This window comes from Nanorana parkeri, unplaced genomic scaffold, assembly GCF_000935625.1.
Source record: "Nanorana parkeri isolate BGI_ZX_2015 unplaced genomic scaffold, ASM93562v1 scaffold645, whole genome shotgun sequence".
In the NCBI taxonomy this organism is placed as follows: domain Eukaryota; kingdom Metazoa; phylum Chordata; class Amphibia; order Anura; family Dicroglossidae; genus Nanorana; species Nanorana parkeri.
Genome location: NW_017306913.1, coordinates 8,002 through 33,704, shown reverse-complemented (window position 1 = coordinate 33,704; position 25,703 = coordinate 8,002). Strand labels below are relative to the sequence as shown.

Below are 25,703 nucleotides of genomic sequence, written 5' to 3'. Positions count from 1 at the left end.
TAAACCCTTTTGTTGGGTAGGTCAGATTAGTCCTTATGCCAGACCTGGAAGTACAGCTGCAATAAAAAGATAATTTCAGGAAGTTTGGTTATAAAAGCGTTTTGACCAAATTTAGATTGTCTCAATTTCTAATCATTTCCACACTTTAAATGTTAGCAGAGAATACATACAGGATGACAATTTCTAAAGGTGCATATTATCCTCTTGTGTGCATTTTTTTGCCGGTGCGTTGCAGCGGTATTTGCACTGAAGGCTGCAGATCATGAATACTTCATAGCTGCTGTCAAATTTCTAATCAGTCATTTGATGGACATCAAAGAGGTTATGTTGGAATGGAAAGGCATTGTGTACGGCTGGCTTGTTTTATACCTAATGTCAGATATAGTTTTCCATTAGAAGATGCTTGCTTAGTTAAAGTGACACTAAACTCAGGAGTTATACCTTATTAATACATTCAAGTACCTTAACTATTCACACAAATGTATCTTATTTGTGTATCACTCGGCTGTAGATCATCACATCATCACTGAATTGGTGCTGACAATCATGCGATTGTAGTCCATGGGTAGCCAAACTCTGGCCCTCCAGCTGTGGTGGAACTACAAATCCCATGAGGCATTGGATGATTCTCTTAGCCACAGACATGACTCCCAGAAATAGATGCATCATGGGATTTGTAGTTTCACCACAGCTGCAGGGCCTGAGTTTGGCTACCCCTGTTGTAGTCCATCACGGGAGCGAGCTTGGAGCAGTTGCTACTTTACAACACACACAGGGATCATGGGGAACCAAAGTAGCCCCCCTCCAGAAGGAAGGACAGTGTCAGCACCAATTCAGAGATGATTTGAGGATCTACAGCCGAGTGATACACAAATGAGATACATTTCTGTTAATAGTTGGGGTACCTGAAAGCATTTTTAAGCTTTAATTCCTGACTTTAGTGTCACTTTAAGTGTAGGGATAACACTTGCAGGTATTTCTTGTCTCTCTCAGGGTTCACAGTATTCCTCATAACTGCTTTTATCATTCTGTGTTCCAAGGAGGCAGCTGCCATCTTTGTTCAGACATTATCCAGGGCCCAGCATCTACTTCCTGGACTATAATGTTGGCCGGCAGAAACGATATGCAGGCTGCCCTTGCTCATTCACATGAACGGCGGACTTTATCGCTCCTCTAAAAAGTGATCTGTGGTGGATTGATTTTCAGAGAGCAGTACAGCAGCGACTTCAGGCACTCGGCAGTCAATACTTCTGTCTCTCTTCATTGCCTGTGGTTTTTTTACATTTTTTAATTCCAAGGGAGATTTTACATGGAATTATGGTGCAGCAACCGCGTACCAAAGTTTGGCATGCAGTTGTGATGTGGTCCCATTCATCTCAATGGTTGCATTTGGCAAGTGGCATTGCCTGCTGAAAGGGGCATGCTGTCTGTCTAAAGCCCAGGTATACACGCTTTGGCACCTTTCTGACCGGCATCCCTCGATCAGCTGATTAAAGGAGCATGTCGGACAATTCTTGGCCGAACAGAGCGAGCAGCCAATAAGCTGCTCGCTCTGTTCGGGTATTCCGACAGACGGCCGCTGTCAGACTGCAATGTAAACAGTGGGGAATTCATGTGGAATTATCCCGTTAATACTTGTGTCACCAGCACAGGGGCAAATATTAGAAGTTTAGGATTAGCATGACAACCAGGCAAGTAGCATTTTCAGAAGGATATGATTAGGGACAGCCCCTGCATTTCTCTCAGCATAGGTTTCCTGCAGTGTGTATAATTATAAATTGGGTATAGTGTAGGTAGAAAAGGACAGCGTATTATTGTTTGACCTTTTCCTGCGCTGTTAAATTGTAATAGAAATTCTACCTGTTTCACAGCAGCAAATGTTCAGATAAATGATTAATGATCCGAGCAAAAAATAAATGTGCTTTTTATTCTTGAACAAGCCCTGAAAGTATAAATATTTGATGTGCTTCTTGGCCAAAGCCAACAACCACTTTCATTTAACAAGCTTAAGGCTGTTTGTTGTGTTTGGTTCTCTGAGCCAGAAAATGGGGAAAAATAACAGCGTTCTAGCAAAAGTGGGTTACAAGTTTATCCAGATTGTTGGCTGCAGAACATTTATATATTAGACTTTGTAATTACAATTAGAGTGTGAAAGGATCAAAGTCCTTTTTTCTTAACTTGTACTTCATAAAATGCTTTTTTCTTTTTTTTTCTTGTGGTCTGGAGCTCTTAGGACAAGCAGCCTGGGGACTTTCCTTGCTTTGTGCACTGTTTACGTGTTATTATCTATCTTACGGTTCATAACATGAGAGTGGTGTGTGGCTTGTTCTTATCGGTATTGATGGGGACGTTTGGCAATGCCTTCTACTACAATCTCTCCTCTAGGAACCCTAGTTATAAACGTAAGCTGGCCATACACAAAGCAAATTTTCAGCCAGTTCTTGATGAACAGGCCGAAACTCACTCAGTGGGTGGCCCAGTCAGCAGCCTTTTGCTCGACATTTTCCAATCATAAAATTGAAGAAGCCGGGCGGAAAATTCTAAGCCAATCAGCTGCAGTCACAGTTCATGTCCTGTATTCTTGCTATGGCTTACTTGCTGCTGTCAGAATTCAATAGTCGCAGCATGAGATTCTTCCATCCATGCTAAACACCCTGCAGGCTGAACAAAAAATGTTAAGTATGTGGCCAGTTTAGCTTTTTCCTCTTTGGATAATAATAAAGATATAGATGGATGGATGGAGCGAGCATTTTTTCCCCATAATTAGCAAAGCTTAGAACTTGCATTTTGTTTCTAAACTCCACATCGCTGTTAAAGTGGACCATTATTGTGCCTGCGGTCCGGTGCGATCAAAATGCTGCAAGCACCATTTTGATCGCGCCGGACCGCAGGCACAATGTGCCTTGCGATCCCGTGCGGGCGATCGCATTGCGGCCAGAGGGTGTGGCTACGGTGCCATTTGCTTCAATGGCCGGCCATGCCCCCTCCGTGCCCCACTAAAAAGTGAGCCGGCTGCAATGCGAGGCAATGCGTTCCAGACAGAACCGGCCTGGAACGCAATGCAACTGGTGTGACCGGGCCCTAATGACAGAACCTTACAGCTTCAAAGCAAGAGCACTCATCGCTGCTAGACAACACTCGGAGCAAATCCATAAAGCCTGATGGCCATTGGGGGGAATTTATCAAGATTGGCGCAGACAAAAATCTGGAGCAGCTGTGCACGGCAACCAATCAGCTTCTCTCTTTCATTTTCTAATTGGTTGCCATGCACAGCTACTCGAGATTTTGTCTGCTCCATTTTTGATAAATACCCTTCATTGTGACTTAAAATAAATCCTATTGGCATTTCAAGTGAATTTTACTTTTATCACCCTTCTTGTGGTGATATAAAAATGTATACAATATGAATGCAGATGTTTTCCAATCCTGGTATCAGTGAAGCTTGTTTTATAACTTATAACAAGTATAACTTTATAACAATATTTTTGTTGTTCCTCGATTCTGACACAAATGCCAACACCTGTATATGAACTCCCTTACTATATTCCCCAATGTTGGCAGCAACAGCTGTATTTTGTGGAATCCCCAGAGAAAATCATTGTACAATGTTTACCAAATGAGACTTGTTGGCAGACGGCGCATTGAACAACATATGTTTATTACCCTGGACATCAGTGCTGTTGAGCGTGTTTTTTCTTTTGGCTAAAACCAAAGGGTTAAATGTCGGCCCCCATTGTAGTTTGTTCTGTATTTGGAGTGAGTCAGGCCCAGGGATGCTAGTGCCAGCGTTCTCTCTAGGAGCAGCCCCCATACTTGTTATCATTCAATAATGCTCATTGTTCTTAGTGAATCAGCTGTGCAAAATGAACAGTTTATTAAGCTCCTTTTCCAGGCCGCTTTTCTTTTTGTCACCAGAACATAAAGTCCCAGAAAGGCTACCGCCGCACATGCCAGGCATAATGCGTTTTATTGAGAAAGTGGGCACTTCCCCCATAGCGGCATCTCTCCAGTTCCCTTATGTGGACAAACAGATGTGCGCTTTTTTGTGAGTCGATTGCTCTGGCCATGAGGGTGTTGGAAACACTATTCAAGTATATGTCAAGGCAAAACTTATCCTGTACGTTTGTGTAATGATAACAAAAAATGATCTGCGCCGGTATGTGAATGATGAAGCTTCTAGGCACTCTAATTATATCCAGTATAATATGATGGCTATGGATGCAATATTGTGCCAAGCTAATCAATATACAAATTATTCATATGATGTAACGACATACTCAAAGTGAATAGAGTGGTGATCATGTACAAGATATCAAAAACTGTGTGAATGCAACAATATTCGTATGTGAACGATCTAAATCACGCACTAAGCCCTTCACACCGTTAAATGTGTATAATACCTTGGTGCATACTGGGGATACACCGATACCGGTTTTTCAGTATTGAGTACGAGTACCGATATATTTATATTTCGGTACTCGCCGATAACGAGTACTTCCGGTAGCATAGAGCCGGCTTCCCAGCCAATCAGCATGGAGGCCGGCCAAACAGATCTGACAATCTGGTGACATGACCCCCACCCTGCAGACAAATAATTCCCCTCACATAGATCCTTAGCAGCGGTCATTACTGTACCAGTCCCTCTGCCAGCTGGGCAGACACTGCTCTCCTGGATCTGCCCATATCTCCTGTGTGTATAGCGCCCTCAGTCTGCGCATGCACAGGATTTCTAAATGAGAGCGCTGGACAGTCTGCACATGCGCAGTAGCAGGCTAAGGGCCGAGCACGAGGGCGCTGTACACACAGACCAGCTGGCTGAGGGGCTGGTACGGTAATGACTGCTGCTGAGTATGTGAGAGGAATGAGGTGCCTGCAGGGTGGGGGTTGTGTCGCCATATCAGATTTGTTTTCCCGGCACGACACTGGTTGGCTGGGAAGCCGGCTTCCCAGCCAATCTGCATCAAGCCAGCCAAACAGCACAGAACCAGCTTCGCTGCTCCATGTTCCCTCGCGGCACTGCCGCTAAGAGGAAATCTCCCTCTGACTGGAACTTCCAGTATCTGGAAAGGTATCGGAGCATTTAGGAGAGTACGAGTACTCGCCTAAATACTCGGTATTGGCACCGATACTAGTATCAGTGCATACATATCCGAAAAATATATAAATAGAGTTCACAAGTGTGATGGACACACAGAAAATATCCACATGTGAACGTCTGTCTCCAAAGTGTCTGAGGAACAGCAATCTAAAGTCTCTTTCAGTCCTTCACCTTGTTACCGTACATAAGGACTTCCCTCCCCTTTCTGAGAAGGGATCTGCTGTGACCTACTCTGTGGGCCCACAGCATCAGGCGAGCACCCCTCTTTATATGTGTGCTCACTACATGTATATGGTGAAGGACTGCTCACTACCCTATTCACTTTGAGCATACATCATATGAATAATTTGTATATTATTTAGCTCGGCACATTATTATATTCTATGCATTTCCCTGTTTTATTGTTTTACCCCTTTTTAAAGTCCCTGCATGTGCAGACGAATACCTGTTGATCTGCCAGAAATGCACTCCGCTTCTAAAGTTCAACATTTATGCGGCTTTCTTCAGGAACCGACCAAAATTTGCACAGTGGGTGCCGCTGTCGGCTCCCTCCCAGCCAGCATCCTGCAATCAGCTGATCGAAGGAGCTGGTTAGAAAGTCTTTGAACAAATGCTGCTGGCAGCCAATAGCACTGCTTGTGTATTCTGACAGCAGCTATTGGCTGCTGGCAGAATACAAAAGAGACAGCGGGGGATTCCTGGAACAATACTCATAAGCATTGATGGAGGAATCTGTTCTATTTTTTTTTTTTTTCTTTGTTCAGCCGGTAGGTTGAGCGAAAAAAATAGAACAATGTATAGCCAGCTTCAAGTGTATTTTCAATTTCGCTGCCAAATTTGAGAAAGCCCTTCCATATGTTACGTGCTCGCCTCAGATCCTTTACAGCCCCTCCTAACATTTCAAAGAAAGAGAAGCAAGAAGAAATGTTAGCATATGCTATGTGAATGGGAACATGTAATAAATATAAATAGAGGTTATCCCAATGTGGCTGAAACTTGGGAAACAAGTTAAGTTCTGTTGTGTGCTGACAGCAGACATTTTTGTAGACTGAATGTTGTCACCTCTCCCCAGTGTCTTCTGCTAAACTGCTCAAGCACTCCCACTCTTAGAGCTCTACAACATGAAGGTTAATCATTCTGTAGTCCACAAAAGGTGTAGAGAGGACACAGGACGGCTCTGAATTTGACAAGATCCACATTGCACTTATGAAACAGATATATTATTCAGCGTGTAATGGAGTGCGGCCAGATTCTTCCTCTACTATATGAACTCCAATAAGATATGAAAGACTCACATTAATGCATCTAGGTATCAATTACTCTTTAAATGTATATACTTTTATTCAGTTAGTGAAAGCACATGAATATGACTATCAGCCTCTTCCAATCTCTGGTTCAGCGGCACTGGGAGAGGCAGAACTGGAAGTTCAATTAGGTGTGCAGCATAGAATTGTGCAGACAAGGGCCATGCTCCTAGGAGGAGAGAGCAGAGTGAGAAGAGATCAGAGTTGATCACTTCACTGCATCACTTTCACTGTCCAATCAGCTGGCTGGTAGCAGAGAGAACACACCACTGTATCCCTTCTATAGTGTGGTACTGTGAGGGCCCATTCACACCACATCTCCACCAGACCAGATTGTTTCCAGACCCAAAATGCATCCTAATGTATCCCTATGCTATTTCTGGCCTCGGTTCACACCAGCACAGTCTGTTCCAGACCAGAAAAATACTGCGTGTCACATTTGGTCTGGTCTGGAATGCACTGGTACTGCGGGCAGGTTCACACCATTTTCCGGATCAGATCTGGTGCGGAAAATGGTGGGAACCTGCCCTGACACAGAATGTGTTGTCGTCCTCCTCAACTGTGCTGTTTGGTGGAATAAACCTCAGGAAGGAATGAAGAGAAATACAAATCCTTTTGCATGCAAACACGTCTCTTATATGTATTTCCTCTGTTTAGTCTTTTGGCTGGAGTTTTTATAGAAGTATTGTAGAGATGTGAGTGTGTATCTTGTGCTGTCCCGCTCTGTCCGTGGCTTTTTCCTCTCTCCTCCTCGCCTTTTATTTGTAATGTGATGGGAGAAACAAGGAATGTGTTTAGCAAACCTGATCTGGCTGCGCACATTATTGTTTGATATCTGATTGATTCCCGGCCAATGTTGATCAGTTTCATAGGACTTTGGTGGCCGGCACTATCAGGGCTGTGTAAAGACCTTTCCCATTTTTCCTGCAAAGCCCGAGCACACACTCCAGCATTGCACAGAAATCATTTTCCTTTTCTGAAGTAAAGGAGGAAGAAGAAATCTCTGTACACTGACCTAAATAGGTTATTCTACACACATGAATGATTATATTAATTTGAAGCAAAACCTCTGCTCTCAGCCTCTCCCAGGCGACGAATGGGGCTGAGGTTCAGATTGCCTCCCTGCTGAGTCTGTCCTTTACCCGGCACCATGTCCCTGTACACGGCGTGATCATCGGAGCTCATTATGAGATCTGCACCTCCGCATGTGCTGTAACAGATGGAGAGACTCTGAGGTCTTGTAATCAGCATTTGTGATACAGTATGTAATGTAAATCAGGAGGACTTTTACTTGTGGTGAATATAGGAGCCCAGTTTCACCTTTAAAGTGACACGAAACTCAGAAGTTAAATCTTAAAAATACATTCAAGTATCTTAACTATTAACAAAAAAGTATCTTATTTGGGTATCACTCGGCTGTAGATCCTCAAATCATCTCTGAATTGGTGCTGACTCTGTCCTTCCTTCTGGAGGGGGGCTACGTTAGTTCGCCATGGTCCCTGTGTGTGTTTTAACTTAGTCACCGCCGCCAAGCTCACTCCTGTGATGGACTACAATCTCATGTTAAGTTTACTAATTTGTATTGAGATTATAGTCCATCACAGGAGTGAGCTTGGAGCAGTGACACACAGGGACCATGGGGAACATAAGTAGACACCCTTCAGAAGGAAGGACAGTGTCAGCACCAATTACATTTTAATGCATTTTTAAGGTTTTACTCCTGAGTTTCTAGTGTAATTTTAATACAGCTTACCAGTTCCTAAAATATATGGCATTAGTTTTCTTTTTTCTTTTCTTTTCACCTGGTATTTCTGTGAATAACACACTTCTGGTCCCTGGGGACATACGCTCAATCCTTTTACTAAGTCTAAAAGAGGCGAGGTTTGCCACCCAGGCTGGACTTCAAACATGTCTGGCATTGTCCTCCTCCATTATATGAGGATTCGGGAGATATGCTGACAGCACTGCACTTTGGACAAAATCAGCAGGTACTTGCTGAAAATGTCTGTGACGGTTCTCATTCATCCAGGTCATGATATATCTGTAAAGAATAAGTCAAGGCAACTGTATTTTTTCTTGAAGACGTTTCACTGGTCATCCAACCAGCTTTCTCAATTCTGAAATGCAATCAGCACCTGGTTGCGACTAACAGATTATGTGGATTGGAGCAACATTCACCATATTTATTCCCATATAATTTTTTACCAGTCATTCTGAATTGAGAAAGCTGGTTGGATGACCAGTGAAACTTCTTCAAGAAAAATACAGCAAATTTAGTTGCCTTGACTTATTCTTGCTGAAAATGTTCTTAGCCTGAGAAAAGAAAGCTAATGCAGCCACCACATCGAAGGACTGGTAAGTTGCAATATATTATATCTGTGTTTTTGGCTTTACTTCTCCTTTAACATGGTTCTCCAGCCAGATTTATGTCCTTACCTTTCTCCACTGCAGTTAAACAATACAATTTTGTCACCGTCCCCCCCTCTCTGAAGGAGTATTGCCACACTGGGGCCATGGCTCTGGTCAGTCTGCTGTGCAGGAAATGACTGGAGGGCGATTCAAAGAGGTGCTGGGGTGCTTCTAAGTAGATATTTCAGAATCGGCTTTAACCGATCTCCAGGAAAACCTTTTCTTTTCCTGTTGTGTTATCAGAATGAACATTACGGAAAATCTCTCAGATGGGGACACAGATGGCAAATAAGAACTCTTTTGTCAGTAGGTGGGGAGGAGTTCCCTAGATACCGGATTCTACACAAATGTGTCCACCTCGGCACCTCACGAGTCGCTTGCATTCCTTTTTTTTTTTTTTTAAATTCTTTTTTTTAGTTTCCATTAGAAGAGTAGGAGAGAAAAATACGATTCAGTGGATGTGGACAGAGCCGGATACTTTGTCACTACGCTCACGCCACTGTAGTCCCAGATGGGTGTTTCTAAGGCAATGGAACGTTACTAAGGCAACCTATTGCTGTCACTTATAAGTGAACATACCCTATACATAGCTGAATTCCTTTTAAATATACAGATGAAAGACATATATGGGAGAAGTTTTATTTGGCAAAGGATTTGTATTTTTGTCCATCCAGTCCTGAAATTGGCATAACTCTGCCACACAGCACAGGAGACCTTGCTGCAATTAAGTAGAACTTACAGGTCTTGTCCTTCCCTGACCCTGTGACTGGACAGTGAAAGGAGAAGCAGCAGATTGATGAGCTCAGCACGTTCCTTGGTAGCACATGAGCACAATTGATTGGCTCCTTGTGATGTTTCTGCTCCTCCAAGTCTGAGCTTTGTTGTGTAGTGGACTGTAAGTGGCTACTGTCTGGATACAATTCAGGTACTTGCACCGCTTGCATTTGCAAAATTCTATCTAATGATTTATAATAATCAATATAGGGCTGCAGTAATTTGTATATTCCGGTAGTCCAGCTTTAAAGTCAAAGTCTAATGTACACTGTGCTGTTTTCATACATTGTAAAGTGCCAAATGACCCCTCTGTAACTTATCTGTTATCAACTAAGTTAAGCTGTGAAAATATAGAAGATAAATGACACTCCAGGGACTCCTTTTGTTATTGGTGTCTGCAGCCTTTGTGACACCTCCTGACCTCCACCAGCTAGCAGTAGGACATTTCTTAAAGCTATCAAAGTTGCTTCCATTGGTTGATTGTTGCTCTCTGAGAGGTCACATCAAACTAGAAAACGAATGTATAATGTCCGAACTACTTAGCTGCTTCAGAGCTCCCATCTGTCCCTCTTGTGGAGGTACACTTGTATATCTCTTACCTCCTTCCTCCTTGCCTCTCCCCTCTTGTAGCTCTTATATACTGGCCTGTAATAAATACATGCACCATTTTAAAATGGAACTTTACCCTTGATCATTACGTTCTATTAAATGATTTATCATGCAGTCCTACATACTACTTTATTTCTTTTCTATTGAAGTCTCGGTGCGACGTAAGCGGTACCACCACCACCAGCAGCATCAAGATCCTATGATGGCAGTGCTCGTGGGCTCTTTGTCACATGACATTCAATAGGATGTCTCCAGGATTCCCCATGTTTTTTTCTTCTGAACAGCCCCATTGAAGTGATGCACTCCTGAGGAATCTGTCAGCAGCTTCAGGGGTCAGGAGATCCGCGCCTGTGCATATGGGCTGCCATGGTACATAACTGCGATCTGCATCTTGTGTCACTGCTATGTTGGCTCCTGTGCTGATCGAAGATACTGTAGGTAGTGCAGAGCACATGCACAAAATATGGTTTAGGGCTTGTTCACACGACGTCCGGATTCTGTCCGGACCAGAGCCGTGCGCTCATGCACCCAAAATGCATCCCTATGTGTTTTATGGGCTACAGTTCTCACAAGCGCAGTCCGTTCCGATCCCGACAGAGAAAATACTGCATGTCACATTTTGTCCAGTCCGTCAAACGCACTGCACTGCAGCTAACATACTGACTCCAGCAAAAAAAAAAAAAAATTCGGACCAGATGGTTTTCAGACCCAAAATGCATACTAGTGTATTCCTATGCTATTTCTGATCTCCTGTTCACACCAGTGCAGTCCGTTCCAGACCAGACCAGAAAAATACTGCTTGTCTCAGTTTGTCTGGTCTCGAATGCAGTGGAACTGTGGACAAAAATGGTGGAACTGGTCCCGAAAATGGTGTGAACCTGCCCTAAGTGTCTTGGAAAATGAGATCTGAATGCTTTTCTGTATTTATGAGGCTTGCAGAAAGAGACTTCTCACTGTATGTAATTATTTATGTAACTTCTTACCAGCTGCATATCTGCTTTTGAGGACTTGTTCACATCGTGTCTGTTGAGCTGCATTTTTCTGCACACCACTGAACATGTATAGTGTGAACCGTGCACATATAAAACATCATACATGTGTGCTGGTATGCAGCGTGTGAGCAAGGCTCACCTCCAGAAATTGCTATATTGCACTAAGCGTTTAATCTAACCTCCCAGATTACTGCATTGGTTTTTTCCAAGCGTTATAATGAAAACAATAGGATGTCAAGTGTGTCCTTTGCTAAAATTGTGTTTAAAAGTTGTACATCTTTCCGCGGAAGCTTTGCTGGCATCCGTGCTGTAAGAAAGCAGAAGGTCTCTAGGTATTACTCACAACAAGCTGGAATCATGTTAGCAGCAACACTAACACAACTTCCAAGCCAATAGGTTCCATTTAGGCTTAGGCTGCCCGTGCATGGCCTAATTCTACGCTGATTGGGACTGTCTTATGTGGTGCTCGGGGGTGGATCATCTTATTAGGGCTGCACCTCTGAGCAGCCTGGAAGTTAACTACTATTCACGCACCACTTTTTCTTGTATGGTAAATTGCCGGATAATAGTCTGTGGGTCTTGGTGTGATCGAGGATAAGCAGCTGTCCCTCCCACCCGATGGTCTTTGGGAGATATCTGCTTGTCTGTGGGCAGCCAAAGGGCCAGTTCACACCATATGCAGTTGTGATGCAGTCCGTTTATTTTGACAGCTGCAGTCAAAATACAACACAATGCTTTCCTATGGGCTTTCTTGTGCTTTGTTCACACCATTGCAGTGTGTGTATATTGAATATAATTGCAGATGTATGAAACAGGGCTTTGTATTTTTTGTTCCTAGAACATGCGCTTTACAATATGCACAATTTTTCCGAAATGAAAATCATATTCATGGTTATAATTTCATTCAATCAGACAAGGTGCAATACGAATCTCCATCCTTCGCCTTCATATATTTTCATCACCTACAGACAAAAACATCTGTGAAAAATAAGTCAAGGCAACTGGACTTGCTGTATTTTTCTTGAAGACGTTTCACTGGTCAAGAAAAATACAGAAAGTCCAGTTGCCTTGACTTATTTTTTTACAGATATACCATGTGACCTGGATGAATGAGAACCTTCACTGACATAGTCAAAAACAATCGTCATTTGGCCCCATAAACTATTAGAGTTAATTGTAAACAACATCTTTTGTAAAAATGTCTATGGGTGTATAACCAACTTCAGTCTTGTAAACTTTGGAATTGAGGGTTGTTTTAAAATCTATTTTATTGCCCCTATCTCAGCCGGTGGATGTAGGCATTAGAATGGGTTGTGTAGATGCAGCATGTGGGGCTTATCTCTCTGTCAGCCAGACGAGAGGGGGGTCTCCAGAGCAGGCTGAGTAGATGGAGCTATGCAGATTGCCTGAAATCTAACCCCTTTGTAGGATTGGTCACTATGCAAGTTCCCTTTTGTTGTTAGGTTGAGCGTGAACCCTCAGCTCTTCTGACAGCTGGCTCTTGGATGCATATGCTTGAATTACTGTCACTCAGGCACATGATGCGTTCACTATTTGTCCACAGAAGATCTGCCAGCCATTCCTTTGTTTTACTCAGTAAGGAATCCAAACAAAATGCCAGATTGGTAATTCACAAGAATCGTGCAAGGTTCTTCATGGCAAAGCCTTGTCCACTCCTAATTGTAACAGTCTGTCGGATCCTACCTTTCTCTCACTACTTTTACGTAACTCACCCATGCAACGTAGTGACCTATTTGCAAAGATTGTTATTAGTCTTTTATCCTCTTAAGTGGTTGACTATTGCTTCAATTGTCAAGCTGTGGATTATAAGGAGGAGGACTGTCTTGTTTTGATTCATTGTGAGAAGTTGAAAATCCACCTGGAGCTATTCTCTTGTTTTGTTTTTTTTTTTGTTGGTTTTTCTTTAATTCTTTTTTAAAATATATTTATAAACAATTCTATCTTGCCAGTTTCATCCAGTAATGTCTCATTGATTGCACATTGGCTTATTGGCACATTGTGCTTACCACATAATATATGTCCATGTCAGATACCGTTAGTACCATCACCTAGTGATGTATCTTATTTGTGCATCGCTCGGCTGTAGATCCTCAAATCATCTATGAATTGGTGCTGACACTGTCTTTCCTTCTGGAGGGAGGCTACTTTTGCAGGGGGGCTACTCCCGCACTGCAAGGGTTGACTGCTTGTTTTCGTCTAGTTGCTAAAATAAAAAAACAGTTTACGCACACAATCCTTTTGGCATGTTCTTGGACTGGTCTTTTGGCATGTTCTTGGACTGGTCCTTCCCGCCTTGTCCACCCTCAGCTGCAGCAGTCCCTGTGTATGGTCCCTGTGTGTGTTTTATAAAGTGAGCACCGCTCCAAGCTCACTCCCGTGATGGACTACAATCTCACGTTTAGATTAATAATTTGTATTGAGATTGTAGTCTCAATCTCGAGAGCGAGCTTGGAGCGGTGGTCACTTTATAACACACACAGGGACTGCTGCAGCTGAGGGGGGACAAGGCGGAAAGAACCAGTCTAAGAACAAGCCAAAGGATCGTATGCGTATTACTTTTTTTTTATTTTAGCACCTAGACGGAAAAAAAGCAGTTAACCCTTGCAGTGCGGGAGTAGCCCCACTACAAGGGAAAAACAAAAGTTGTGCCTGGAGTGCTTTAACTTTCTTATGCATGTTGGTATTGGTGCCACCATCTTGGATGTGATGTCGGCAGCCCCAGCGGGCTCAGAGCTGTCATTCTATAGTATTCCCCTTCATTCCTCTCCTAGAAGTTGCATATAAGGTTATATAAGGAGGTGAAGAGAGGAGCTGGGCCAGACCAGAGGTATTACACACTTCCAGAAGAGTAGAGGGCTATTCAGGGAGAGGGCTGTGCTATGGAATTGACTCTAAATGGAGTAGCCAAAATTTGCAAGTTCAAAGGTGCACTGTAAATAAAAAAAAATTTTAAAGTGAAAACATTGCAAGTAATTTTAAAATACTTGATTTTTTTCACCTAAATGTTTACATTTTGTTGACAGGGTCTCTTTATTAACTCCTTTTGTTTGTCAAATGGGCGAACATATCCCAGGAGCCAGATAGCTAACTCTCTGGCATGTTTTCTTCTGCTGGCAATAGAAACCTGTGTTCCCGAATTTGCCATAATTTTTAGTATTGACGGCTTTAAATGAGTCATCCAGATGAAAATAACAATTGCCGTGGTTAATAATTAATTTGTTATAGCTTATTGAATTAAGCCTGTGACTATTATACCCAAGGGACCAATTAATGCAATGCTGCGGGTACCACAGATGGTTCTCTAGTGTATAACTTGGCTTATATCTGCTTTTTTTTAATGAACTTCTATGTTATAGTGTCTATGGTACTTTTTTTTTTTTTTGCATAGATTAAAGATTAGCATGGCATCAGTCAGCGTTTCCCTTCTAATAAGTAATCCGTATAGACACCAACGCATAGTGTTCATTCCTTTCATGTGAGTTGGATTGGTGACGTTGAGCACACTGTATGAAGTGCTGGTAAGTTCAGCGCTGTCAATGCTGCTCGCTTCTTTTTTTTTATTGCAGGCTATTTTTCTCTAGTCGCATAGTTTGCAGCTCTTAGCAGTGTGTTTAGTGAAGGCGTGATAATCATCCTGCCAGGAAGAAAAAAAAACGGAACAATTGTGGAGCTAAGCTGGCAGCGAAGTGTAATGTTTCGTAATATATCAAGTGATCCAACCCGGGTAGAGCTCAGTGAGCGCAGGTTGTCAGAGCTTTAATTCTAGCAGTTGTGGGTGTTCTGTGCACATTGCGCTGGCTATCCTTGTGAAGATCTGTTCGTTCGACAAGGCAATGAATGGTGTGTTTTCTTTATCATTTGCTTGGTGAGGGCCACCCCACCCTCCCAGGATAAACGGAGATCTGACTCACTGGGGTTTTGTTTCTTCTGGATCAGCAGTCTTAGAATATAAAGTCAGGCATGTCGGTCTCATGTTTTTTTGGGCTGTATGCCATCTTCTACCTATTACCCTGCCAGGCTTACATTTCTCCCCACCTGTTCCATAGGTTGTACAATGTAAAAAATAAAAAGGGTGCTGCCATTGCTGACATAGTTCCAACCCATCATCCTGATTTTGGCTTTGCTACATAGTGAGTCACAGACCAACAATTAGCATGCAGTTACTGCATTCTCAACTCCCATTTTGTTTACTTGTTCAAGGCCCGGGACTTGTGGGGTCAGGATGACTGTCGCCCCCATAGCTTGCATCTTAAAAACAAATTACTACTAGTGCTGCTTTTAGTATTAGAAATCCCTTTCATTAGAAACTCGGCAGCAGGGAACTGATTTGTACCCTTCAGTGAACTACTGCAGAAGGTCATTAAAGCGGACCTTTACACAAAAATCTAATTCTACCAATGCATCCCTCCTATGTATGATGATTAATAATAATCTGGTCTGGTGTAAAATGCTGTGATTATGAAATACTTACACTTGCACAGCATTCACTTCCTGCTTTGAAGGGCAAAAGGACTTGCAGAGCATTGCTGGGAATGTAATCTCAGGGAAAGGCATTTTCTCTTTCCCTGAGATGATGTGCATGGTCACATGTTCTGGTCACATGTTTAGTCACATTCACATGTCAGAAATCCAGGAAGTAAAAGGAGAGCTAGTAATCTGCCCTTGGTAAACATGGCCACTGTCGGAAGACTGGGGAAGAAAAGAGAATACAAAGCTGGCAGTTATCTAGAAGTATGTGTTTGTAGTATTATTATTATTATTATACAGGATTTATATAGCGCCAACAGTTTGCTCAGCGCTTTACAATATAAGGGAGACATTACGATTACAATACAATTCAATTCAAGACAAGATAGTAAGGAGGGCCCTGCCCCTGAGGGCTTACAATCTAAAAGGGAGGGGGAAGAAGATCGTCATTACTAAACATCTCTAAAGGTGTGTTTGTTATTTTTAAAGATATGGGTACAGGTCAGCTTTAGGCCCCGTTCACATATAGCGACATACCTTTTGCAGCGGATCCGCACGGCCGGGATAGCGCGACTTTCGGGGCGACGTTCCAGCGACGATCCAGCGACGGTAGCGCGACCTTCCCCGTCGGGCTCCATAGAAAAAAAGTAAAATCGCGCAAAATCCGCCGAAAAAAGGGTCCGGTAGAAGCGACTTGCGACCGCGACGAGCGACATGGAGTTAAGACAGCTCCATTGAATAACATTGGCCGGCGACTTCTCGCGATATCGCGCGGCAAAAATGCGCGATATCGCGGCGGAAATCGCGCGACAATTCGCTATATGTGAACGGGGCCTTAGGTTCCCGTTCACACCTAGGCATTTTGTTACTCAAAGCTATGTGTGACATAACTCTCAAGACAAGCAATCCCATTAATTTCTGTGGCCCCTGTTCACACCTAAGCATTCTGTGGCAAGTACATGAGCTATTTTTTGGCAGATTACAGCGCTTTTTGGTCCCATACACTTCAATGAGAAACTTTGTGCAACAAAACGCTCGGGTGTGAACAGAGGCCATAGAAATGAATGGGCATTTCATTTCTTGAGCATTTTGTCATGTTTACCTTTTGAGCGACACAATGTCTAGGTGTGAATGGAGCCTAAAGAAGAACTCCAGCCTCGTGTGCTTCTTTCTGTTCCTTCTGCCTCTGGTTCTTGGTGAAAACTGCGTTGTTCTGTAATTTTCAGATTTGTCTGCAGATGCCTGGTCTCCCACAAGGCCCTGACCGTCCTTTTGCTGGCCATGTACAGCCTAAAATTTCAGCCGATTCCTGCTGAATCATCTGGAATTTGAGGTGTGGGTGTCCCTGTCAGAACCTGCATAAGCAGACTTTGATTACAAAATCGAAGGAGCCAGGTGGGAAATTGTGAGCCACACAGTGACTGCATCCAATTAGATGCAGTCACTGTTCAGGTATTCATACAGATGCTGTTTCAGACCCCCTGTGTTGGTGCAGTGCATAAGTCCCGGTGCGCATGTGAGCAGTGGATTTTGCGTGCATACCCATATAACCATATCTTCAGCCAGTCTGTCATTGATTTTCTACAGGACGACTGCACGCTACTGTACAGTAAACCTGTCACTCCCAGGAAGATCAATACACTGGGACGTGTTCTGTATGGCCCTCTTGGGCCTTGTGCAAGAGCCATAAAAGTATCACTAAACTCTTCTTGTGAATATAAAGTCTGCATCCGGCCCACTGTAATAAACCACTGCCAAATAAAAGAATGTGCCAATAAGTTACACATTGCTTTTTTTGGGGGCAATATAAAATGTATCTCCATGTGCCCCCCCCCCCCTTTTCCCCGGCAGACTCCTTTCCCCTAAATTCCAACCTGTGTGTGGCAAGCAGCACACGCATATTGTGGTCACACGCTCTCCCCAACCTGCAAATCTAAGCTGTCCTTGAGCCTGTGGCTTCTACTGGGCATGCATCCGTATTGTTTACTAGTCTTTTGCTTTGCTTCTACATGCCGGCGCTGGATGCGTCCTCACATATAAATGTAGTCCAGCTCGGAAGTGAGCAGCAGAGAGTGGCTATGTTCCCACATACAGAGGGACCATGTCTCAGAAGTGATGTAATTGTTCCTCATGGGAAGTTCTCTGTAAAAAGTACTGTTGTTTTTGCCTGGAATTGGGTCTATCCATAACCTAATCCTCCCACTTTCTGCTCTTTCATCAGCCACTTGTTTCTTAGCTGCCAATTGAATGAGAATGCCGGACATAGGGCGGAACTGGAAGGAGCCATATTATGTGCCCTCATGCAAATGTGGGAACATGATGACATAATGGGAGGGAAGTATTGGAGGTCTATGACCTTTTGAGCTGTGCAGCAAATGGTGATCAAGCCAAGAGGTCATAGAGAGTCTTAGGTCCCGTCTCCATTCATGCGCATCACTGGGAAAACATTTAAGAAAGCTACAAGACGCACAGTTTTGTAGGGGTGCACGCGGTTTTATCTTGCAATTTCAGTGTTTGCATAAAAAAAACCTCTTCTACTTCTCCTGCAATATAGGCACCGCCTTTTATTTGATTATGGGTGCTCGGCCAAGGGTTACTTCAGGAAGTTGTGAGCATGGAGGAGAATTTATTAAAACTGAAGCAGTTGCCAATAGTTACCAATCAGCATCTATCTTTTATTTTCAAAGTTTAACTGAACTAAGTGAAGAGTGAAGCTGATTGGTCACCATAGGCAACTGCTTCTTATTCTGTCTGCTCCAATTTTGATAAATTTCCCCCCATTGGGTTCAGGAAGTATATTCCACTGACCCTGTGAGGTACCGGCCGCAGTAGGTTACAAAGAACTCAAATTAGGGTATCTTTATAATTTTTTGCAGTGATTTGCTGGATGATATCACTGATTTTTTTTTCTGGTTGCTTGGAATGTCTCTTTAAAAGTCAAATACAAGATGTAGTCACAATCACATTGGACTGTGGAATGGGGAGCGCGGCTTAGACAATTAACAAAGCACTTTTTGTATTGAGTGCACATAGGCTTGTGGGGTCTTTCAGAGCACACAGGAAATAAAGGGTTAAAATGGATACTTACAGGTACATCGTGGCCTTGTTGCATTATTCAATGTATACTGTGACCGAATTCACTGCTTTACATGTGGCTGTGTTTACAATGTGTAATGTTGTGACTTGGTGACTCACGACATTGCTATTCATGTAAAAGTCAGGGCACTTCTCTCCAAGTCCCGGATTACTGGGTGTGCCTTGCTATAAACCTCAAAGCATGCAAGGGCCACACATACTTCCGGGGTAGGTGTGCTGAAAATAGGTGCTTCTGAAGGTCGGGGGTTTGTACTTCCCTTGCTTTACCTTTCACAACTCCTAGAGCTTCTTTTCATGATCTTTCCTGTAAAGCCTCTATAAAGCACTCAGTGCTTTAAAATATGTAAAGAGCTTCAGTTTAATTGTCCTAATGAAATATGCGGAGCTGGATTTTGTGTAGAATAAGCTGCGATTTAGGCAAAGCCACTTATAAAATACAGAACGCTATGCTGCAAATGAACCAGCAGCATGAATAGGTGTCCCTAGACACCACAGAGGTAGAGTCAACCTTATTTTAAGTGAACGTATTCAAATTCACATCTTTCGTGCCATAAATAAAACCCAAAACCCATAAGATCATATGGCCTCCGAGTACCAGGGATATCAGTTCAATTTACAACACAGAAGATGGGCCTTGTCTGGGAGACCTGCAGGGAGGTGAGAGGATCAGCAAGACGCAACCAATATGGCTGCTGCAGTCACTAAAATCTAATATAATCTTATCTTACAGTAGCTTGAAAAGTAAGTTTTTATATTTTAAAATCTTCAGTTTTCACATTATAGCTGGTGATCTCGCCATGAAGCTCATTGTGCATTTTCCTATGGATTCCACATACATTGCACAAACATTTTTCACTTTTGTCACTATAAGGAAACCCGCCCTGAGAAATGTCATGCAGCCAGCGTTGGAGTGCATTTATACAGACAGGAAGCGGCTGCATGTGTTTAGTAGCACTGGCATGCAACAAAATGGCATTTGTTTATGATGCACTGCTTTGACAAACACCCAGCAGCTTATATACAGTTGCCCCCCCCCCAGCACCACCACTGACACATACAGATCTGTTAAAGCAGAAGTAAAGTGTGGACAAGAAAAAACCCTCCGGAGATGTTTGCTATAATGCGCTAGTATGCACAATATGGCCGACTTACCTTGTAAGTGGTCTCCTCCAGTGCTGTGCTGTTGCACCCCTCTGTCGCTTCCATCTTCATCCGGTCTTCCTCCACATTCGGGTTATTGTGCCTCGCACCATGATCATTGTTTTTTGTACTATATTATGATTTTATATGATGAGTCTTTAGTTTGTGGGTCTTCCTTTTGGGTATGTGAGTTTCCCTGTTGCAACAAAAACCACTTCCCACATGTGTTTCTGTATCCTCTCATGGAGATGAGATGAATAATTATATGGAACAATTTTGGTTGCATGGGCAGACAGTACTTATGTCTGTGGAGAACTGCAAACCACGGCAGACAGTGGCAGTAGACATTTCTTGGGGGAACTAGTGATGGGGAAGGTTGGATAGATTTGGCAGTCCCCCAGTGTTAGGTTGTCTGCTGTTCAGTGTCTCTCCACCATAGGCATACATATAAGCTGTTTACATTTGGATTATACCCTCTCACATCTGGCCGCTACCTAATGTAACCATTTTGTAAGGCCGCTTTGACTTAGGGCAGCCGATTCATTGTGAATGGGCCGTAGTTATTGTTTTTGAGAATAAAATGAATCACCTTACCAGGAATCACTGACATCACTGCAGTGTGAAGGATAGATGTAGGGATGCACCGATACTTTTCGAGTACCAGTGCCTATACTTGGCATTTTCATGAGAACTACCAGGCTCCACCACTGTCCTGAAATCATTAGTATGTATTGATTTAGAAAAACTGTCACTTGACAATAAACAAAAATGTATCAGTACTTGTATCTGAGTATTTGGACGAGTATCTGTACTTCCAAATATGGTTTCGGTGCATCTCTTTATATATGTTTATAAAAACCAAATCGTACATTAAAACAGATGTACAAATCCCAGGAGCTCCGTGTGCTTCTTACAAATGACAGCTGCCCCCTAACTTTTTAATTTTTCTCCAGTCTAGTCTTGGAGCTGGAAAAGTATCTGCACATGTACTTGTACCGAGTACAGTACTTGGTATCGGTGCATCCCTAGATAGATGTATAGCAGTAGGTTATATTGACTCTATAGGATTATGGGCACTACAGTTGTTCACCACCACCCTGAAAATGCTTGTTGCTTGGCAGTCGCTGACTTCAGTACTGTGTCACTGACCTGGAACAAGCATGCAGCACGCCTTTTATCCTTTAGATTGCATGCTCATACAGGAAGTTCTTTCTCGTCTGTTGTATAGTTATTTGTTATTGTATATGTTTTGCTATGCAGCTGTATGATGTCATTGGAAATATTTTACGTATTTGTTATCCACCTTACTCCCCGTTGTATGTAAAACTTTGTTGTACAGTCATCCAGGTGATAAGGTGCCATATAAATCATTAACGATAATAATAATGTTGCTGAGATGTCATTTCCTGCCGTTCTCAAATATGCAGGCAAGCCGACAACTCAGATAAACAAATTGCTCTTCCAGGCTGTGTCACAATACTTGAAATACGGCTGAAATCTTCAGCATTTCCATAGAAGGCAATTCCACACGCCATTCTGCAGATTTGATGAATGCTTTAGTTTGAGTAATATTGGAAGATATAGAAGGAATTTCACATTTTTAGCCTTTAACCAGGCAAAGGTAGCATCTGGCTCTCCAGCTCTTGCAGAGCTAAATGTGCCAGCATGTCCTTCCAGCACACAGAGAAAAGCACTTCTGGCCGCCAAGGGCTTTCACAGGGGTTGGGGGCAGCTGAAGCCGACCTGAATTTTAAAGTTAGGTCTACTCCAACCGATCTGGTAGGCACTGGGAGAGGAGAGTTTTATAGGCGAGAATATATAGTATATTATGTTTTTATAGCTGTAACAGATCTCACAGCACTCCATTTATTGGTCATGTGACCTGGAGCTGCAGTGGAGGAGCACTGCGGTCTACAGGAAGCTTTACAAGCAGCCTCGCCTATAAAGATGGTTGCACATTTCTTTAAAGGGTACATGAAAAATCCCATAAAACTCAAGTTAAATCAAGCAATTTTGATAGTGTTGGTTGATGGTTTTGGTTAAAGCCCAGCTGAATTCACAGATATAGATATGCAGTCACATAGACATAGTATTAACATACTTTCTTATTTACCCTTCAGCAGTTGTGCAGGGTGTCTAAATATGAATGGGCAGTCCAGTAGGCACCTGGGCATATTACACACTGCATTCCGTAATCTAATAAACCTGGTTGGGCACGCCCCCTCTCTTCTTCTGTAATGTGTGAGAACACTTGTGATGAGGGGTGTGACCATTACAGCTATGCCAGCATAGAGCACCAGTGCATTCTGTAATCTAATAGACCTGGTTGGACATGCCCCCTCTCCTTCTGTAATGTGTGAGAACACTTGTGATGAGGGGTGTGATCATTACTCAGCTATGCCAGCATAGAACACCACTGCATTCTGTGATCTAATAGACCTGGTTGGACATGCCCCCCTCTCTTCTTCTGTAATGTGTGAGAACACTTGTGATGAGGGGTGTGACCATTACTCAGCTATGCCAGCATAGAACACCAGTGCATGAAGCTTATGTCCAATGAGAAAAAAATTTATTTTAAGGCATTTATAAGTAATGATGGGAAACAATTACTATTGGACTATAAAAGAAAAGGTGTGAGACTTCTTTTGGGCTTTAAAATGCCAGAATCCAGATGACATCCCTTCTGCCTGCAATTAAAGTAAAAATTCACTACTACAGTAAACACGTCAAATTACGAGTGTGCATCCATGCAGAGAAATAACAATGACACCCCCACACATTCTAGATTCTAGATTTGTGCATTATCTGTGTATTACCGCATTCTGTAATTGAGTCTGTGATCAGGTTTTTATTGCGCTTGCAAAGCTGTAGGCTGGCACATGATGTCATAGTTTCAGTGACTGAAATGAACGCCCATCACCTATAACAGACTTGGGGCGGCTTATTTGCTGACTAGGAAGTGCTTCCTCTTGACCCCACAGCTCACCACACACGTTACACTTCCATTGTACAATCTGCTTTAGATCTACCAACAAGTAACTAGTACAAGAAGCTGCCTGATTGGCTATAAATTGATTAAATAGTTTAGGTAGGTCCTCCACACTACATTTGGTAGATCTAAAGTTGATTGTATGGTCAGATTGTAACGTGTATGATGACCCTTATCCTGACAATCGCAGGACGTATAAAGTGTAAGGGTGACTGAGGAACACCATGATAATAGCTGACAGGTTCAAAGGTGGATTGGTTCTGCAATCTGAACATGGGACTATACATTTATCAAGGTACATGTATGATATATGGCTGTTTAGCATTCATTGAGTAGTTTTAGGGTGAATTTCCAATTTAAAGAAAGAGTAGTCTGTAGCAGCTCTCGTATATCTATTCCCTCCTGTTCCCTTTATGTTTACCCATTTTTAGTACACCCATAGTACATAAAGTATCACTAAAAAGTAATTCCTGGTGATTCTGTCATGAAGGTCCTTTGTTTTCATTCAATTTTTTTTGTTATGGAGTGACAACCCTCTCTCACAATTTTGTTTTTTTCTTTGTGGTCAGCCTGTCACTTTTTTCAGTGGTGACTACAAGCCGCCATACCATTGCACATTGTACACGCATGGTCCACTGTTGTCATCATTAGGATAGCCACCCTGGGAAATGCCATGGAGCCCATACAGTACGAGTCTGCAAGAAGATCGGCAGCACAGACTATGCTAATATGAAAAAAGTGTGCTATAAAAATAAAATGGCAATTGTTTAATTCACAGTGCTATTGCAAGCTAAATATCACTTAGTTGGGGTTTACATTTACTTTAAGGTACAATTCCAGCCAAAGCGGTTTTCTTTTTCTAGTTTCAGGGTTGGTTAGAAGTGTCATCTGTGCCTATTCTTTGCTCAACGAACTCCCTCTACCCCGAATTCCGGGTGTCATAGACATACTCACAGATAGACAATGCACATGGCATGCGACTCGGCGCTTCCACGACCTTTAAAGTAACCTCAAGGCAACCTCACTCACATGCACCTTGTCACTGCACTTCTCCTGTTATGAGTGACTCAGGTCACCAAGAGGAACACGCATGACCGACATTTATACTCTGTGAACACTTGTTTGTACTGCTCGTTGTCCCCCTTTTTTTTTTTTTTCTTCCTCCCTCCCCACTATATCTCCCGGCCAGAAGGCCGTGTCGCTGTTTGTTTTGATGTACATTTGCCTGACTGAAACCTGAAATTGTAACAACATTTATGCATGTTAACTTTTTGAAAATTCAATAAAAACATTTACAACAAAAAAAGAAGTGTCATCTGTGTTCCAGTTGGGTAACAACAACCCCCGCTCTATTAACCCTTTCGCTGCCAAGCCCTCGAACATTTTTCAAATCAGCTGGCCAAGCCATTTTTGCATTTTCTGCAATTTTTTCCTATTGATTTGATTTTCAACTGCTGCGTTGCTAGCGTTTGTAAAAGACCCCCCAAACCATATATTTTCTGAAAGCGCAGGCCCGGTAGAATAAAAAGATGATATACCCGCAATGTTTGAGTTCCTGGAAATGGAGCCCTTCCCGATCCCGAACTGGCTACAGCATCTACCTGGGGGCTCTGCTAGACAACAAATTCGCCCGGATCGCCTCGTCCGGCCTCAACGGCCACAGCAGCGACAACCCCGACGGAGGTCCTCCTCCCGGGGGAACACCAGCGAACCCTAACGGGCCCCAGGATACAGCCACGACAACAGGTGAACTCACACATGCCATTTGACAAGCGGGTCCAGTTGGGTGTTTACCCCTGCCGGGGGGGGTTATGGGCAACCGAGAAGGACAGCATAGAACACAGGGATTTTGCCTGAATGACTGCAGGGATCTGTTTTGACAGCGGAGAACACAAGGGTCCTTCTGTCACTGGAACGCTGCCTACCCCCTGGCAGTGTGGAGCGCTCACTTACTGCATGGGTGAACCGGTAGTCTGTCGAGCATCTGGCTGACTAATATTAAGAGTTTTAGAGCTGGTTTGAAACATATGCCTGGTTTGGGAGGGCCTCGGGTCCCTCGTCCCCTCCGTGGGCGCCAATCGGGGTCCGAAGACTACTGCCTTGAGTACCGAGGAATTCTGGGCAGCGGGCCGAGAGTGTTGCTCGGGAGGGCGGGGTGGATTCCTCCCTATTGATATGTTCTGGTTATATGCTCAATATTTTGTTTAACTATGACCTCTTTCACTCACCAACCACGATCATATGTCAGAGGTCTAAATTGTAGGTGCTTATCACTCTGAGATATTGCTAAGAGTGGTCTTTCCACTCACTAATGTCCTGGTGCGGAGCGGGGGCGTTGAGTGGGACCCCGCTTTGATCAGCCACACTCCCACATAGGTCATCCCGCCTAGGGGATCTGGTCCTTTGGGCGGGTGAATTCAGGGGTGAATTCAGGGGTAGTTACCCCTTTAGATTGTTGCTTGTTAAATTGTCTACAGTATTGTCTTCCCCTATCTCCTGTCGTCCCCGTGTCGGCCACCGACCCTCTAGCATTCGGTGACTGGCCCAACCTCTCGCTTAACAACTCTCCCCTAAACCCTGCTCCCCCCTTCTTCTCTCTCCTGTCCCCCCCCCCTTTTTTTTTCTTTTCTTTTCTTCTCACCTCTTTCCTAGAGGGACTCTCCCCCTTCCTGAGCTCCAGCCGACAGTGAGGATGCCTCCAGTGTCCTGTACCGTGGTGTCCTGGAATGTCAAGGGTCTGAACATTCCGGAGAGTAGAACTGCCGTTCTCAACGAACTCCAACGCCTGAAGGCCCAGGTAGGCT

At 43.4% G+C, this 25,703-nt stretch overlaps 1 protein-coding gene across 1 annotated transcript in view; it reads left to right on the top strand.

The window, feature by feature from the left end:
• Positions 1 to 17,006, top strand: part of LOC108792460 (rho GTPase-activating protein 12-like) — a 39,255-nt gene extending 22,249 nt beyond the window's left edge. The window contains exons 3-5 of the mRNA XM_018563250.1: positions 6,112 to 6,115; positions 11,789 to 11,828; positions 16,901 to 17,006. Of these exons, the coding sequence (XP_018418752.1) occupies positions 6,112 to 6,115; positions 11,789 to 11,828; positions 16,901 to 17,006 (150 nt within the window). The remainder of the gene's footprint in view (positions 1 to 6,111; positions 6,116 to 11,788; positions 11,829 to 16,900) is intronic.
• Positions 17,007 to 25,703: the final 8,697 nt, after the last annotated feature.